Genomic DNA, 18618 nt, shown 5'->3' with positions numbered 1-18618 from the left:
GTTTAAATTTTTTTAAGGCAGAATAATTTGTTATAAAAACAGGATTTGAGGGAAACCCACTGAGGGTATGTTGGTGTTCTCATAAGGATCGGAGTCGATATGATGTTCAATTCTTTGGCGAGTGTGATGCATCGCGACAGGACCGACGGCTTTTTGCTTTGCATTGTAAGCTGTGACGACCTTTCGACTATGTTGAATAGAAGTTTGCTCTTGCAGTGCATAATTTTTGGTATTAACATCAGCGTCTTGCTCAATACTCTGGATGCGATATCTGGTAGTCCTGCTTCCGTTAAGACAGCTTTGGTTGGGGATGTAGGGAAAGCCCGGATACATCGTCTAGCGGCTGTGTGATATGGTGCTTGCAGAAGTTTTAGATGATTTTTGGCACAGTGCCCGTATATAGACAGGGCGAAATCAATTTTTGATAATATTAACGCTTTCGTTATATTTATTAGGGTTAAAGTATGTACAAAAAAGTGTTTAGACGAAAGATATTTTATAATATTTAATCGAGATAACAAGCTTATTCTAATATATTTACAATGGTCTTTAAATGTAAGTTTTTTGTCAAAAACAACGCCGAGTATCTTAAGAGTGTTAGTGTGGGGGATTATAGTGTTAGAAATGGAAAGGGAAGGGAAGATACACTTATGTTTACGGCAGATGTGGAATGTTGCACACTTGTTCAAAGCAATGCTAGCTCCTGATGATTTAGACCATTCAGAGATCTGACTTGAAATATTTAGAAAATGAGTTTTTATCTGCGAAAGGTCGTTTAGGTCAGAGAAAATTACCAGATCATCAGCGTAAACAAAATGACTAATAGATGGGAGTGGGGAAATTAAGGAAGTAATTTCATTAAAAGCTATGATGAACAAAATTACTGAAAGAGGGGAACCTTGAGGTATGCCATTGTGTAATTTTAAAATATTAGAATTGTAATTGTTGATACTAACAAAGAATTTGCGGTTCAGTAAAAAAGACTTAATTGTATGGTACATTTTGTTGCCAACTTTCCAGCGTTTTAATTGCCGAAGAACAATATGAGGACCTATTCTATCGAAAGCTTTTTCGAAGTCTAGGTTAAGAACTGAAACGTGTTTTCGAGAGGATAAAGCGGTTGAGGCAAAGTGTTCAAAATATAGAAGGGGATCAATCACACCAAGACCCCTTTGAAACGCAAATTGATTGTCCGATATGAAACTTTTTTGTTTAGCGTACCACAGTAAGCGAGTTGAAATTATTTTTTCGAAAACTTTAGACATGCAGGGGAGTAAGGATATAGGTCTGTAGTTCGAAATAATGGTATTGGGTTTATTAGGCTTAAGGATAGGAATAATCTTTGCAGTTTTCCAGGCCTGCGGATAAATACCCTGGTTGAAAATGTTGTTATAGAGATTTACGAGTCTGTTTCTAAGATTGTATGGGAGATTTTTGAGAAGGGGATATGGGATTTTGTCCGCTCCTGGGGTTTTGCCGGTCATTGAGCCTATTGTAGTCTCAAATTCTTCTATCGTAATTGGTAAATCAGAAAGGATGGCTTTAGGGCAGGGAAAGGTGTTGTCGTAGGGTTCAGATAGGATTTTGTTCTTTACGGTATTGAAATTTGTATGGAAATTAGAAGAATGTGAATAATCCCTCCAAGTGGTTGCAAATTCTTCGGAAATATCCTGTGCACTGTAGATCGGACCTCTTTGGGAGTGGACGAATTTTATATGGTTGTGTTGGCCTGATCCTGTGAACGATTTTATGTCTGTCCAAATATGCTTGGGACTAGATGCCGGAGTGATTTTGGCCGTAAGTGTTTCTAATGCTTTCCGTTTTGCTAATTTTAACTCTCTCCTAAATGCAGCGTTCGCTTTTTTAAATCTTACAAGGTTGTCTAATGTTCTACTTTGTTTATAACTGACCCACAATGATTGTTTGTGGTTTCTTAGGGTTGAGAGAACAGTAGACCAGTAAGGAAGCCTTGTAGCAAACTATTTTGATCTGGATTGAGGGATGGCAATGTGAGCAGCGGATCTGATTAATGATTTTATGGATGAGGCCTCAGCGTTTATATTATGCAAAGATGGCTTACTGCTACATGAATCTGCCAAAAGAGAGAGGAATTTAGGCCAGTCCGCTTTGTCTGTTAAAAATTTTGCTCTAAGCTTAACTTGGTATTGGATCGGTAGGTTGAGGGTAGTAACTAGGGGGAAGTGATCACTGTTATGTAGCTCGTCAAGTGTTCGGGATGACAATTTGGGTCCTAGGGAGGCGGAAGCGAGGATAATGTCAGGATGGGTGAAGGAGCCATGAGTGGAAAAGTGAGTGGGTGAACCGTCGTTAAGGACGATAAGGTTGTTGGATAGAACAATATCTTCAATTATTTCGCCTCTACGGTTTTTTGATGGAGAGCCCCAAAGTGGGCTCCAGGCATTGACATCACCGAGAAAGATGTAGGGAGGGGGAAATAAGATTAGGATATTTTGAAGTTCCCTGCTATTAAAAGTCTGATTGGGCAGAATATAGCAGGTTATAATTGACAATTTAAAGCCAATGTCTATTTCAATTGCTAACGCGGAGATGTTGGATGAAATGGGGATAGCTTTATGTGCGAAAGATTTTTTTACAAAAAGGGCAATGCCTTGTATGCATGAAGAATTTTGAGGGAGGTTGTGGAAATAGCTATTGTACTTGATTGGGGAAAAAGCTGTTTTGTTGTGTGGGAGGTGTGTCTCTTGCAGAGCAATAATATCGGGAGAAAATTCATTTATGAGAATGTTAAGGTCTGGATAATTGTTTAGTAGACCATTTAGATTCCATTGCAAAATTTTCATTGTTTAATCTGAGATATTATCAGATAAATAATCGGATTGGGATATTTTATTTAATGTAGAAATATTGTATGAAGAAGATTTTGAATTATTTAAGTCATCGACTGAATTTATTGGTGCTATAGTTTGATTTGAGAGGTTAGGGCTTTTATTAGTGTGACTGTTGCTTTCTGCATTAAGGCTTGCAATGTTGTTAGTGTTAAAGCTTTGTTGATTGTTTTTGTTGTTGTTTGTAACTATGGATAGAGATGTAGAAAACAGGTTTGTATTACTTTGTTGTTGGTTACTTGAAATGCAATTTTCGGCTATGGAAAGAGGTGGTGAAGAGGTTTGTTTGTCACTTTGTTGTTGATTATTTGAAATATTGTTAGAGACTGAAGGAAGAAGTCGTGAAGTTTTGGAGTTATTTTGCTGTTGAATATTTAATATGTTGTTTGTAGCTGCTGTAGGGAGAGGAGAAGAAATAAGAGAATCTTTAGTTACAGTAGAAAAGGAAGTAGAGTACTCGTTGAGTTGAGGTGGAATTTGCAATTTATGTATTCTTATTGCTTCTCTCATTGAGCATTTATTGTCAGTTTTTATTACAATAATCTCTTTCATTTGCTTATACTTTGGGCAAAGCTTGCTGGAAGCGGAGTGGTTTCCAGCGCAGTTTACGCAGAAGATTCGAGTGCACGGTACTGGAAGATGAGGAGGAAGAGCGCACATATCGCATGCTGGTGTTTTCTGACAGCGTTTAGCTGTGTGCCCAAGCAGTTGGCAGCTCTTGCATCTCATTGGATTGGAATAATATGCTCTTACCTTAGTTGTATACCAAGAGACATCGATTTTTTCTGGAAGATAGTAAGAGTCAAATGTAAGGAGTTTAACTCCGCTGGGAAATGATTTGCCCTCATTGTATTTCTGAAATTTATAAACACTAACTACTCCATGATCTTTAAGGTTTTCCACTATTTCGCTCTCTGGTATTTCATTTAAGCACGGAGCGTAAATGGTGCCCTTGGAATAATTAAGGGTATTGTGAAGGTCAATGTTAACTTTACAAATTCCATTTAAATGTTTGGTTGCCAGAAATTTCTTAGCAATATTGGAATTTTTCACCATTAATAAAAGATTTCCATCTTTTAAGTCCGTGATTTTCATAGGTTCTGAGCTTATATTTTGCATGGCTTTATGCACTGCAAAACACGAATATTTTTTCAGGGGCTTATTAGTATCAACAGCATTTACCACGAGATATTTTGGGTTGTCTTTTTTTACTGTTGGTAAAGATGGAAAAAATTCTGTAGTTACTGGTTTTGTTTTTTTCCTCTTTCGTTGGGGACTAGGGGATAACAAGGAAAACCTGTTATTCCCTAGTGGAGGTCCCTCTAGGGACATTTCGGCTTACACTCCAAAAACAATTAATCAGCAGAGGCAAAGTCACACGAATTAGTAAGTAAATGAGAAATAGGAAAGTAAAGAAAAGAATAATCGCACTGAGGAGAAAACACAATTTCGCTGTGGAAACGACCGTATGGTTCGGAAGGCAGTCGATGACTGTCTTTACAAAAATTAGTATATAAAAAATCACGTGACCCAAAGTGCAATGAAAAAAGTTGCTTCACGGGCCGCATAATTTCTCCTTGGAATGTTGATGGATCTGTGAAAAGTAAAAAAATTATTGTAAAAAAGAGTTGTAGTTATAGTCTGTCGAGCGGGATTTTTGAAAAAAAAAAATCGATTTTTTGAAAATTCTGGACGTATGTAAGTAACCCCTTAAGTACTTCAGAGAACTTAGTTTAGACAAGTCGTTCCCACGACAATAACAACAATTTAGTTTGTAGTGCTACTGTGTCGCATATTGCTTATTACCGAGGGTGATAGATTACTAGGTTTGGCTATTAGGTGTAGTGCGAGCAACTTCGACTATATCTTAGAAACGGAGGTATTTACGGAAAAAATCGTTGATACCTTTTTTGTAGATAATTTTATGATCTACAATTTTTGTTTGAGTTAATTAATGCGATAAAACTGACCGTTTTCGAGAAATTCTCGAAAAACTCATTTTTTTAACCTTGACCTCGAGTCAATTTTTTCCCCCGGTCGGATCGATTGAGAGCTTTACAATTTTTTTTTTTTACATATGTTTGAACAATTTCATCCATTTTCAGCTTGTCATGAATTTTCGTAGCTTCACCCTTACGTTTTGGCCTAATTTGACCGGACTAAAGATCACAATTCTAGCGCTCATGAATATTAACCTTTGGTGCGTAGTTTCAGTTTATCGGATTATTGATATGTTTTTTTCTTTAAAAAGTTTGTTAATCCATCTAATATTTAGTGTGTTTTGTATATAGCATTCGCGCTTTTGACCTTCCAATTGGTTCTGCCATTCCGTTTCCATGCACAGCTTTCTGCTTTCACTCTTCTATAACTTAACAGTAATTTCACCGATTGCCTTTGTTTTCTGCCAACCACTCTTTATTAGTCTCTACCACTACCAACTACTGCATTTCCAGCCTCCTGTCAATTGCGCCACTGAACGCACCTACCTTTTGATGACATCTTGATTATTCCGCTCCATTTTCAATTTCATTATCTGTAAATGCTGATGCGTTACACTTTGGCCTTACGATTTTCTTTATGCGTACTATTTTTCTTATTTTCCATTACTTTTCCAACTCACATGACAATCTCATTTTTGCATTGCATACCTAGTCGCCGCTCATTTGTTTATATTTACACATACACATACATATATGTATATTCACTCTTGCACAACTTGGGCGCCACACAAGGCCGTGCAAAGTCTGAGGAGGTGGGCGAGAGTGCATCGCTTGTGGTTGGCCTCTGAATGCAAGAATTTTAAAATTTATATTGTTGGAAAAAATCGAAGTGCAGTGGTACTGCGACAATGACATACGAAACAATAACAATAACAAATATAAACGGAAATATTTCAACGCAAGATACAAAAGATGAGAGTGAGTGAATGCATGAGTGCCCGTGGCAAGTCCGATATGAAATACAACACAATATGTGCTGTTTGAATGACTGCCTGATTGGCGAGTCAGTTGGTTGGTTGGTTGGTCGATTGAAGTAACACAAATCAACAAGAACAAGAAAGAGAAGGGAAGTAACCAATTGCACGCACAACTGTTGAATCAACTCGGCAATCAGTTGCATGTGTGACAGGCATTTTCATGTAAATATCAACAGTTTGAAGTTGTTTACCGGTTACGCACTATTTTTTCTTTGCAATGAAATATTTAGATTTTTTTGGCAAATTGGAGGAATTTGCAGCTAATGGCAAATAAACACGAGCTTTTCAGTAAGTTAGCCTTAATTTTTACAACTGGTATTTCTTTGGAAATGAAATTAAAAAAAAAAAATCACATTAAGGCCTCAAGGGAGGGAGGGGTTTGGTGACAGCGGTACAGGTTTGCTTTTAGTTAGCGAAGGTGCCTGCTATTTAAATAGGGTTTGCCATAATACAGAGTCTCCCCAAAAGGTGTACAAGTTAATACATGACTCCTACGCTAACTGCACTCCAATGATAACTAACAACATTTGCAGTTTGGGAACTGTCCATGGTATCCCAGAACGCTGTGTGTGGACTGTTTGAATAGTGCCGTCTGTTTTAAACTTGATAAACTTGATGCGCTTAATGGGGGGTCTCGTAGGCGGATCTCTCTGAAACCCACTTCTAAACCGTCCTTACACGTTCTTACAGCTCCACTACGCTCTCACACTTAATATTTTGCGCCTGCAGTGATGGTGAAATTCAGAGGACACGGTTAACCGATATGCCATACTCAAGCGTGTCCGCTTAAGATGGTGGGCAGAAATTAAAAGCTAAAGCCATTTCAACATATTTTCGAAATTGCACCGATTGTTTTTGCTCGAAACACAAAACCCCATCGCACAACGATTGTAGTTTGTTTTTCTAATGAAATTCTGGCTTTGTTAAATATGTTAATGAAATTTCGCCATTAAATAGAAAGAGCAGCTCTTCTACAAAGAAATAAATAAACAAATCAAAAACTTTGGAATGTGTTTGCATCAACGAGTTGGTGAGCCACAAAACGCATGCCATCTGAAAGATAATGCCACTTAACTCAATTGTAAAGTTAGCTTATGCCATTTACATTTATAGTCACAAATACTTCCACACAAATATTCCAATACTTCTTGCCAAGTGTTCCGAATATATGATTCCTTATATTACACTAACAAAATGGAATAAATATACATTACCAGCAACATGGTAAGCACAATTATGGGACAGTTGACGGAAGAAAACTGTTTACAAAACAACGGAAATAAGATTAAATCAACGCCAAGCTATAGCTGAGTTGAGCTGGTAGACAGGCAGAAAGCCTACAGCACCGCAATACTGATGTGAGGGTAAGCTGCTTCTTTCAACAGCATAAATTGTTATACGCACACATACATACATTTGTAAACGTTTGGAAAATGTCGCTGCTGTCGCATGTTGTGCTTAGGCGCCACAGATTGGAAGCCACCGCCAGCCAAGTGTTCTAAACAAACTACTTCATTGAAAGCGGTTTGTTGTAGTGTTCGCACTTTTCTCCGCTCTGTGTTTCTTGTCCGGCGCGCTACTAAAATTCCCATACACAAACGAGCGTATATGCGGGCGTGTGTTAATGCGCTGCCTTCCAGGCGTTGAAGCGATTTAGGTGGCTAGAAAGAGGCAGCATCAGCACCAATTGCTCTACTTTGCGCTTTCGATAGGCGGCACAGAGATGCACAAAGCGTTGGTGTTGTGAGCGGGTGTTTAAGGCGCGTAAATTTGCAAACACGTAAATATAACTGTGAGTTGAATGGTAAGGCAGGCGGTAAGCAATGGTATGTTGGGAAGCATGCCAAGCGACCTAGCGATGGCATTTCAATGCCAACTGAAATGTGTGTGTGCTTGCAGTGTAAACAAATATATAAGCATCTACAGCATTTCGCCGAGTAACATTGACTACTTGCACGAGATGTATGAGTTCAAAAAATTTTTATGCAAGGAACACCTAATAATCTACTTAAATATGCTCATGGACAATAAAATAGATGTGCATCTTCACCAGTTTTGGTTATTTTGCTTTTGTTTATTTAGTGTCTATTCATGTTTTATAAAAGTGTAAAAAACCATGTGCTATACATCGGCCGCCGTAGCCGAATGGGTTGGTGCGTGACTACCATTCGCAATTCACAGAGAGAACGTCGGTTCGAATCTCGGTGAAACACTAAAATTAAGAAAAACATTTTTCTAATAGCGGTCGCCCCTCGGCAGGCAATGGCAAACCTCCGAGTGTATTTCTTACATGAAAAAGCTCATAAAAATATCTGCCGTTCGGAGTCGGCTTAAAACTGTTCCTCCATACATATATGTATATATACATCGATTTTCAAATTTTGTGCAAAAATTATGAAAATTCAACAAATGCTCACCCAAGTTAAACATTTTTTTATAAGAAGTTTCGGAATAATTTTTGGTATGCGATTTTATAGCCTATTCTATATTGGTACAATAAAGCGTAAGTTGCAAGGAGGTACAAAATATGGTTAACTATTGACAATTTTTGTTTTTGTTTTTGCACATTTTTTTCCATACAAAGTACGCTCGAAAAATTTTTTTTTATGTAGAAGAAAATAGTTAGCACCAAAAAGCGGCGTGTCAAAGAAAACGAGCTTTTCGAAGAGCGGAAAGTGAAAATTTTATAAATGAAAATTTACTCATACGTATTGAAGGAGCCTTATAGGACTTGTTGGTCATACGCAGTGTACAACCCTGTTGATAGTATAGTCATTACACTGGCAACACTATTTTGAAGTCGCTACGCAGTATATAACTCCTGTTTGCATCGTCATTATGCTGGTGGCAACTCTATCTGGGAGACCATCGACTCACTTATTTTTATTAAAATTTTTTCAAAGTGAATACTCAAAGCAGGTCTGTAACAAGGAAAAAACTAAGCATGAAGCAATTTTGTGCGAAGTTATCGCTTTGCAGTGGAATTAATTGAAAAAGTATGTAGTGCACCAAATGGCAGCAGGTGAAGAATACCAAACATGCACGCTCATCACACGCATGAGAAGGGATTAAATCTGCGAAAAAATTTGTTAAAGTAAAAAGAGTTCATGGGCACATTCCATTCTGGCTCTAACGATGCTATGCACGCCTGCATCCTGAGCTTTCATATTTGCTTGCTATCCGCTTTATTACTTGGAGCTTGTTGTTGTCCTTGCAGCAGCATAGACATTCCCCATACATGTACGGGAATGCTGCTGGGGTGACAGCCCTTGGCCTTGTATACATCCGGGTGGTTCCGATAATGTAGAACCGACTGCTGCGGGAGCAGGAAAAACCTTCTAATGCCTAACTTTGCTACTTATGACACATCATTGCTCACTTTTCCACTCGCCTACCAACACATATACGCACATCAAATCGTGTTAATTGTCTGACTGACTTCGTTTGGCTTACACCAATAGCGGCGCTATACCAAATGACTTTCACTTTCATCAGCAACGCTACTCTTCGCCACACCAGATGTGCGACATTAACAAAAGAGTCTTGCCATACATATTGCAATTTTCGCAAGCTTTATTATGCACCCAAACAATACAAACAATGTGAGGTCAATCAGCTACATTTCACCAAATGGCCACATGCGTGTTTTGCCACTTAACAAAGGCGAAACGAATCATGCTGCCATTGGTAAAAAATTACTCATGCAAACGCACACGCCTCCACGCCTCTTCGAACTGCACTCCACCTACCCTAGCGCGCGTATATTGCTGCCATTTTCATTTTCGGTTCACCGCAGCAACGAGCACTCTTGACATGTTGAACGAAAAGAAAAAAAAAAGAAAAATCTGACGTCTAAAATGTGGCGTATGTGTGCCAAAAATTATACTTCATACTCTGTTAAAAAGCATAGTTTGTGGAACGTGTCCTTGGTCGGAAAATTTTCGAGTGTAAACGCTTTGCCATAGCTGGCGCCACTGTCTCCATATTGTCTGCGAAAACAGATTTGCTACAAGCAGCGCCTTTGCAGCGGCTAAAGTTCACGGTATGTTACGCGTGTGTGTTGCTGTATCTGTCTATGCGTCGCTTGTTTGGTGGCCCCGCTATCATTATTGTAAATGACCTCAAACGGAAGGTAGGAGAGATTAACGATTAATAAGCTTAACTTGGCCGTTGCTGCTGTCGCCGCGAAGCCGGCGAGTGTTTAGAGGATTTACGTGAATTGGATTAGACTTATTGAGTTCTACAGTACGCGTGCATATGCAAGGTATGATGTGATGCATTGCACCTATTGGATGTATTTTCGCTTATGCTTGGCAGTAGTGTTTTCAAGAGAGCGCTTAGTGGGTGATCACTTTCTAATTGCTGCCCATTTCCGGTATCTGTAACAAATATATTTTCTGTTCAATGGCGACAACTAGGGGAAGTCTTTAAAGATTTTCTTCTTGCCCTGAGAAGCTGAAATAAAGAGGGCATCCCCAGTTATAGTTTGAACATTGTTTTTCCAATAGTTTTATAAAAGCGATGTATATTATAAAATAAAAGTGCATAATTTGAACCTTAATAAGACGACTAGAACATCTAATTGAGGATCACGAGGCAAGGCCAGAAAACAAGAACAAAAGGGAAAGAGTTATGAAACGAGTATGTTTAACTAAGAATGTGCAAGGGTGGATAGTATCATGCGGGGTACCTTCGTATGCCGGACATACATACATATGCTGAGTATGGCTGGGTAAATTCTGGATAAGTTTTAGATATAGATTTTAGATTAATCTGCTTCAGTATTCAAAACGTAGTTGGGCCAGGGTAACAAGGGTTGTTGTTATTGTAGCAGCATAAACATTCTCCATACATGTAAAGAGGATGTTACTCACGATGTTGCTGAAGCTCTTCATTTGTTATGGATGGTGTTGGGCTGCGATTACTGGCACTCAAGGAGCCAGAGTTCGTGAGGGTGGTTAGGGATCGATGAATATACGGAGTAGTTTGACGAATAGTTTGATACGTACGGTTTCACTCAAATCTATTACCTTGAGAGGGGTAAAGGGGGCTCTTAGATTCATTAGACGCAAGAAATGGAGACAAGAAGAATCACATTTCGCAAGAGAAAAGTCTCTACGCCTAGGCGATCGCTAAATTGTACTCCGAATTACTGCTACCGCGACTATTTCCCAACTTTTCGTGAAGAGAAACCTCAGCGGTTGGAGGTTTACGACAAACACTTAATTGGAGCGATTAGAGAGAAGGGCACTTGGACCAACTTTGGTTAAAATATATTTGGCTAAACTGGCGTTATGTTAAAAAATAAACATTTTCTCTTCAAATAGGAAGCAGTGTTCCTTGTTTTAAAATACAGGAACTCATTGACCACCCTCGTATTGTTATTTTTCTGATTAAACGTGCAAGCTCACTGGCCTACTACGAACTACAGTTACATGTAAGCGAACTAATGTTTACCTACATTTACTTAAGTAAAAAAAAATGTATATAAAAGTGTGCCTGTGTATGTAGTCTATGGTACGTACCATAAATTTGCAAATATTTGCTTGAAGTATGCAAAATTCTAGGTAAAATTTCGCTTATGGTGGTAAGCTGGATGTTTGTCTGCCGCACTTTTATGTGACCATCAACCAGACAGACAGTGCAAATACTATTTTTTTTACGCACAAACATACATTAACACAGTAAACAACACAAATGTATGTATGCATATACGTACAAGCATTAAAGTAACTAGGAATATGTAGAGAAAAAAAATTTATTTTATAAATGTATTTACCTGCAGCAAGTTTTAAACACGAATTTGTAGGCGGCACACCGTACGTAGTGGATAACCCCCTCGCTTGTAGTGGGTAGCACACAATGTTGCTTATGCTAGGCTGCGGGTTAGTATCGCATCATGCGAGCCCCTCTTGGGGGAGGGTGAATTCATATATTAACTCATACTAACTGTTTTTTCGATATTATACCACACAAGTACAAGTAGGGGAGGGGGCCAGTTGTGACGCGAGTTTTGAAAAAAATTAAAATTTTTTCCTCAGTTCCGCAAATTGAAAAATGAAGAAGTTTAACATTTAACTATTAACCAAACGCAACTTTTCTCCAAAGAAAGTATGTTTATTTGAGTTACTCAAAAAATTTTGGAACAAATTTTTTCAGGATAACTTTTTTTAGGACAAAAAAAAAGTGGCCCAGTTGTGACGCACCTCAAGAAATTTACTGGAAATGAGAAAATATGAAAGGAATGTCACACCAATTGTTGTGATTTAATGATTTATTTATTTTGAAGGCTTTCAATGGCAAAAATAATGAAAAATACAAAAGAAAATGTCCTTCAATGGCCATAAATGACAACGATTTTTATTCATCTAAATATTCCTAGTCGTCGTCCACGTCACTTTCGCAGTGTTTGCAAGTGAAATAACTTGCCTGCATGTTGGCGCACTTCAAATGAACTGGACGCTTGCATACGTTGCAATTGATCGAGTTGGCAGTTGGTTTTTTTTAAACAACAACAAAAATGTAGGAATTCGGCAGTTCTATATGATCGTAGTGCAAAAAAAAGGTGCGTCATAACTGGGCCACCCGCTGAGTCACAACCGGGTCACGATGCTATTTTGTGTATGACAAGCAAGTTTTTTATAGACACCACATAATCACATAAATCCATATAGAATCACAAAATATACGGCAAATACAATATTTTGATGCATTACACTCGCCTTTTCACTGTTAATTTCACAAAATTTTGGTACTTTGAAAAAAATCAAAATAACTTTTTCGCACGATTTTCAACACGATGTTTGGTGCGTGTATACACAATGCGACTACTAACGTTGGTGTCTGCACAAAAACTGCTGAACGTCAAACGAACATGATTGGCAGGGCTCAAACTGTCATTTTCATACCGCATGTCAAAAATATTTAGCTGCGTCACAACTGGGCCTGCGTCACAACTGGGCCCCCTCCCCTACACCGCTGCCTCCACACATTTTTCCCCTTAATATGTCTTTAATATGTAAGTGTGCGCGTGTGCATATGTAAATTAGAAATATGTTGTATGTGTATATTTATAAGCTTGAATTTTTTGTAGTCAAATAAATTTTTCGTACTCCAAAGTTTACTAACCTCAAAAAATTATACATATCGTATATTACGCTGCTTTGTATGTGTGTGTGAGAGAGGGTGGGGGAAAACAAAATGTATAAATAGGCACTAACTTTGCTAAATTTGCAACAGTGAGCGAAAAAATGATCAAAGTAAAAAAAAAGAAGCAAATTTTCTGTCAGAAATTAACAGGAAATTTTTTATAGGAAAATTTTCCAGTAAAGGGGCTTTCAAATTTGAAAAATAAAAAATTTAGATTCTTTCTGGTTTCACTATTTTTATTCAAAATACGGCTTTTAACAATTGAATGTGGAAAATGGCAGCATTTGAATGTTGAAGGTTGTTCAGCAACACTTTGCGCTACTGCGCAGGTTTTTCAAAAGAATATCCAGTTTTTGCTCTGGCAGTCTTTTTCTCTCCTCGGCACAACTAGTTTCTTGAAATTTTTTTACCAACCTTTGAATTGTCGACTCATTCGGTCGACTATTTCCACCAAAAAAAACACGAATTTTGAATCTTAAAGATCCACTATTTTCGTAATAAATTCCAATAATTTTAACACGTTCTATCGTGTAAGTATCCATTATTAAAAAAGTACATCTGTCTACTTGACAAATGTGAAAGATGACATAAAAGAATTATTTACTACTGACATCTAAGCTTTACTTTTGAAATAACTTTAACAAATTTCATTTTCTGTCAATATTCGCAACGGTGGGGTTATTAATGACAAGCCTCTAATCGTTTCCATGTTAGTCGATGATACGTAACCGTAACGAGCCGGATTTATGTATGGCCAATGACTGTTACTCCAGCAATTTTCTTCTAGCATTTAGGGTGAATGTTCATGCTGTTACAACAATAACAATTTTCAAAACGTAATTTAAGCCGAGGTATAATATAAAATGAGTATAAATATTTCCATTTTCGGCTTTTCAGTTTCGCGGATTCAAAGATAATTGTCTATCACTTCTCTCAACCATTGGATACAAAATTTGCAATGTCGCCAGTGCATTCGATACAATTCAGCGTACAAAAAAATGTTCGATTTCAGCTAAGTATTTTTATGAAGTTTCACCAAAAAGTAACCATTCTAGAAATATAAAAACCAAATAACCAAAATGCTTGTGAAGAAAAATAAATAACCAAAACAGCAACCCTGATTTGCAATTTCTACAACTTTCACTCGATTCATCGCATCCCATATGGGTACATTTTCCCCATCATCCTTGGCTAAGGTTCAATATTGAAAGTTTTGTGCTGTCATTTGTTCCTCCTCATTTTTGTTTGCTTTTTCTCGGCATGTTAACGGAAATAACGCTTTTTGGGGACCTTCTGAGCGTGAGTGTGTGCGTGTGTGTGGCCTGTGGTTAGGTTTTATTTCTGTAGCATAGTTTATATGCTTAGAACTTAATTTAGTTTCCCAAAAGTGCTTGTGTGGGCGTAGAAAAACACGGGGGAGAATTGCAGCCAAGAGTAGGGATTACGGTGTGGAGTTTTTGTTTTCAATATTTTGAAAGTGAGGGGGGAATGAAAAAAGTTGGCCGAACGAGATTTTTTGGCATTGCAGTGATAATCGCAAAAAGTTTTTATCAAATCCATTTCCATGTCATACATTCCACATGAGTTTTAAATGAATTAAAATGATAACGAATTTGGCTTACAGCCGACATGTAAAATATTCAGGCTCATGATGGGATATGCAGTGAAATGACTCTTGCGCGGGCATAAGTTGCCTGGCGATGAGTGCCCACTCAAGAGAGGGTAATTTCTCCTGTTGGTATAGGAAGTGTCCGTTAGCTTCTCCTCCTCTGTTGGTATAAGAAGTATCTATTAGCTTCTCCTTCAAAATAAATGTACCAACACCCCTATCATATTAGCTTAAAAACTCACTTGCCTTTTTCATACTGAATACACAGTAGTTTATAAAATTCTTGCAATTTTCGATCAGTTATTAATCCGTTTTTTTTTTTTAATAATTAAAAATAATTATTGTTCATTGTTGCGATTAATGTTCGATCTCTCTTTTCTCTCGTTACAGCGGTGGGCGTATGTGGGGCATGTCCCACTCACTGCCCTCAGGAATGGTACGTATACTTTTCAAATTAAATTTGTAGCCAATTTCTGTAGTGTTTTTATGTTTTATTTTTAGTTTATAGCAATAAAAAATTATAATTTAATAGACTCTACTTTAACCTGTTAATTTTTCAAATAACTAACTATAGTATTTTTCTGTTAGTTTAGTTGAAGTATTAAACAAATACAACTAATATAAAGTATTAAATAAGAAAAGGAAACTAAAAACCTTTTTCGGGGCACACGCTTTTTCATATAAAGTTTTCTGCAAGAATAAAATGCAAACCCAATTTGCAAGAAACAAAAAACACACACAAGTAAATAAAACTTTCTAGAAAATGCAAGAACAAAAACAAAAATAAACCAAACCGCATTACTCGAACAAATACCAACAGCAATACAATTAGTAAACAATAATCACATTAGCAACAAGAACAATAACAACCACAAACAATTGTGATTCAACAATCATGCAATCACCAACAACAAAACAGAACCAACAGTAAAACAATTAATGCAAAAGAGGGTACGAAAAACAGCAAACAACAGACATTCAATAAAATTTCTACTTATACACGAAAAAGTTGATTTGCATTTGAACAAAAAAATAATAATTTTTTAACACATAAAATCTAAGTTTTACACAAATGAACCTGCTTTGGCAACGAACTCTAATTAAGTTATATCTTTAGGTCGGTATCGATTATTTTTAATTAGTTTCAATTCCATGTATGTCTATTATTATCGGTAATTTGTATACGTGTATCGATTATTTTTTATTCTTTTATCGAACACCTTCATGTTTTGAGTTATGACTAATTTTTATATTGTTTTTTTTTTCTTTTTACAATTTTGCCAAATCTGCAAATGTTTGAAAACATATATGTACGTATAATTTTCAAACAGCTGATTAATTTCAACAAAATATTAATTAAATTGAATTAAAAAATTATGTCTTGGTTGCTAAAATTATCTAATTGGTTACTTTATTCTGTTATCGATTATTTTTTATCGATAATTAGTTTGTAATTACTTTATTCTGTTATCGGCTAATTTTATCCATTTATCGAGTATTTGAACAAATCTGAAGATATCGATTATTTGAAAATATACTTGACTATGATTTCTCCCAGCTTATTAATTTTGCACCAAAAGTAAAAAAATATAATTTAAAAATTATCTGTTATCGATTTTTTTGTTGATCGATAATTATTTTGCAATTGGTTACATTATTCTGTTATCGACTTGTTTTATCCACTTATCGAGTATTTGAGCAAATCTGAAGTTATCGATTATTGCAAAATTTAATTGACTATGATTTCTCCTATTTTAATTTATTAGACCAAATTCAAATCAATAAACTAAAACTAAGCTTTGTTGGCTATCTTCTGTCTTTGTTCCTTTGTCCATCATTTTTCTATTATCTCTTATTCTTTTATTGATTTTTGGAGCAATTCACTGCCAGCGCCTTAGTTTTAATTTATTTTTGTAATTAATTTATAAAATAATTCAATAGTTTAAAACGTAATTGATTAATTTTTCTGTTTTTTTATATATATTTGGTTTACAAAACTTAAATTGGTTAACTGAACTAATCTATTATTGATTATTTTTGTTCGCTTATCGGTCATTCCTTCATCGATTATTTCAACATCGAGTATTTTATTTTAGGGAGCTTTTTATTCTATTAGCGAGTCTGAGCAAAAATAAGCTATTGTTTTATCGATTATTTTTATTCGTTTATCGACGAGTCCATTATCGATTATTTTTCTTCGCTTGTTTGATTATTTTATCATTTATCATCGATTTTTGATATTATATTTTCCACTTCTTCCACAAATTTCCTTATAATTCAAACTACCCAATGGATCCACTTCATTAGTTTCGAACTCAAGTTAGGGCATCGCTCTCATTTTATTGACGTAGTCTTTCCAGCTATTTATTTGAGTTAGCCCGAGGTGATAGATATACCAGGTTTGCTCTTTAACTATGGTGAAAAAGAAAATTGTGAGGGGAACTTCGGCAGCCACGTCACTTAGGAGAATCAGCCGAATTCTGCACGATCATTTCACATTTATTCACATACTCGTTCACGCTGTCGTTGTTCAGACGGCAACGAAGCAACATGAGTGGAGATTGTGTTGATTTTTCCCCTATGTCACTAACACATGCACTCGTTCAATCAGTCGTTGTTCAGACCATAGATGACTAGATGGGTAACTCTTTTTCTCGTGAGAGCGCTGAAAATTGTGCATTTTTTATAACATTTGCCAATATTGCCACACCGGTAGAAACATGAATTGGGTATTTTTTAAACAAAAATTGGGAATTTTTAGTTTCCACACCACCATTGAGGTTAGTATTTAGTGTGCGGTTGCCCAATAGTATATTACTCGTAAACACCTACATACATATACTAAAAATAAGCACAATCCGTATGAAATATGTACATAAATAAGCAAAAAATTTAAAAATTTATATGTAAATGAAATTATTTAAAACTGATATACATAAGTAATTTAATAATAATAAAGTTATGAACCCGAAAAACATAAGTTATAATTAAAAACATGACTTATTGCAATTTTTTAATATAACACAGAAAGTAGGTAACAAAAAAAAAGTCTCAAACAACGAACAAAATAAGTTAAAGCAGATTACCTTTAATTTTTGTAAAATATCTCAAACACAAATTCAATTCCCTTACCTACGCTTTTCAACCATAGAATATTTACGTATATACAAATTTACATAAACCAACACACAGTTTTCAATAAAATTACATCATGTACATAAGACTAATTAAAAGTAGAAGTCGAAAAGGATATAACGAGCTTTGGATTCTACAAACTTACTTCAATTCAAATTATTACATTTCAATTGAATTAATTTTAAGACAAATAATTATAAATATTTCAACACGTTATTTCTCCATTAAGCAAAAACGAACTGTTTTCGTCAGTTATTTTTGGCGCGTTTCTTCTGGCAGCCTGCCATTTCGCCTATCAGCTGTTCAAAATCCCATAATGTGTGAGTGCTGCCAAGTTTTGAAACGTCCTCATGGGCGCGCTCTCTCTCAAAATGAAAAAGTTTCCCATCTTATTATCTATTGGCCTCTGGTGACGATACAGCATGCTTGACTGCGCTTTGTATGTGTTAGTGCAGTCGGGTGGCGTGGTGTCACACATACTTGTTGTCGGTAAAAATCAAAAATTTTAGATATTAGCGTCAAGCACCCGACACGCACACATATAAAGTTCTTGTCAAACAATGTTTGACCGTCACCAGAGGCCATATGGTTCAGACGGCACGAAGTGTCATTGGTTGACTTCCATCGTATATGACCAACACAATCTTATTTTTTTTTTGTAAACCGAAGAACGGTCTGCTAAATACCACACTTCTAAAAACTCTTTTCACTCAGTGCTGGCTAATGTCTAAGCAGTGGTTAGGGGTCGCAGTTGGCTGTTAGTAGTTTTGACACAACGTAGCTATCGACTGAAAATTAAGATGATTTGGATTTCGTGCTAAACTTCGGCAGTTTCTGCTCGGCGCCAAAGTTTTCTTTTTTTCGTTTTGTTGGCTTTGTGT

The 18618-nt window shown here is 36.4% G+C and overlaps 1 protein-coding gene across 3 annotated transcripts in view; it reads left to right on the top strand.

The window, feature by feature from the left end:
• Nucleotides 1–18618, top strand: part of LOC128859097 (sex-lethal homolog) — an 82788-nt gene that overhangs the window by 47960 nt on the left and 16210 nt on the right. For all 3 annotated transcript variants that reach the window (XM_054095813.1, XM_054095814.1, XM_054095815.1), the window contains exon 3: nucleotides 14993–15038. In XM_054095813.1, the coding sequence (XP_053951788.1) occupies nucleotides 14993–15038 (46 nt within the window). The remainder of the gene's footprint in view (nucleotides 1–14992; nucleotides 15039–18618) is intronic.

Source organism: Anastrepha ludens, chromosome 3 (assembly GCF_028408465.1).
Source record: "Anastrepha ludens isolate Willacy chromosome 3, idAnaLude1.1, whole genome shotgun sequence".
Lineage (NCBI taxonomy): Eukaryota > Metazoa > Arthropoda > Insecta > Diptera > Tephritidae > Anastrepha > Anastrepha ludens.
Note: the sequence above shows the minus strand (reverse complement) of the source record. Positions and strands in the feature narration are given on the sequence as shown.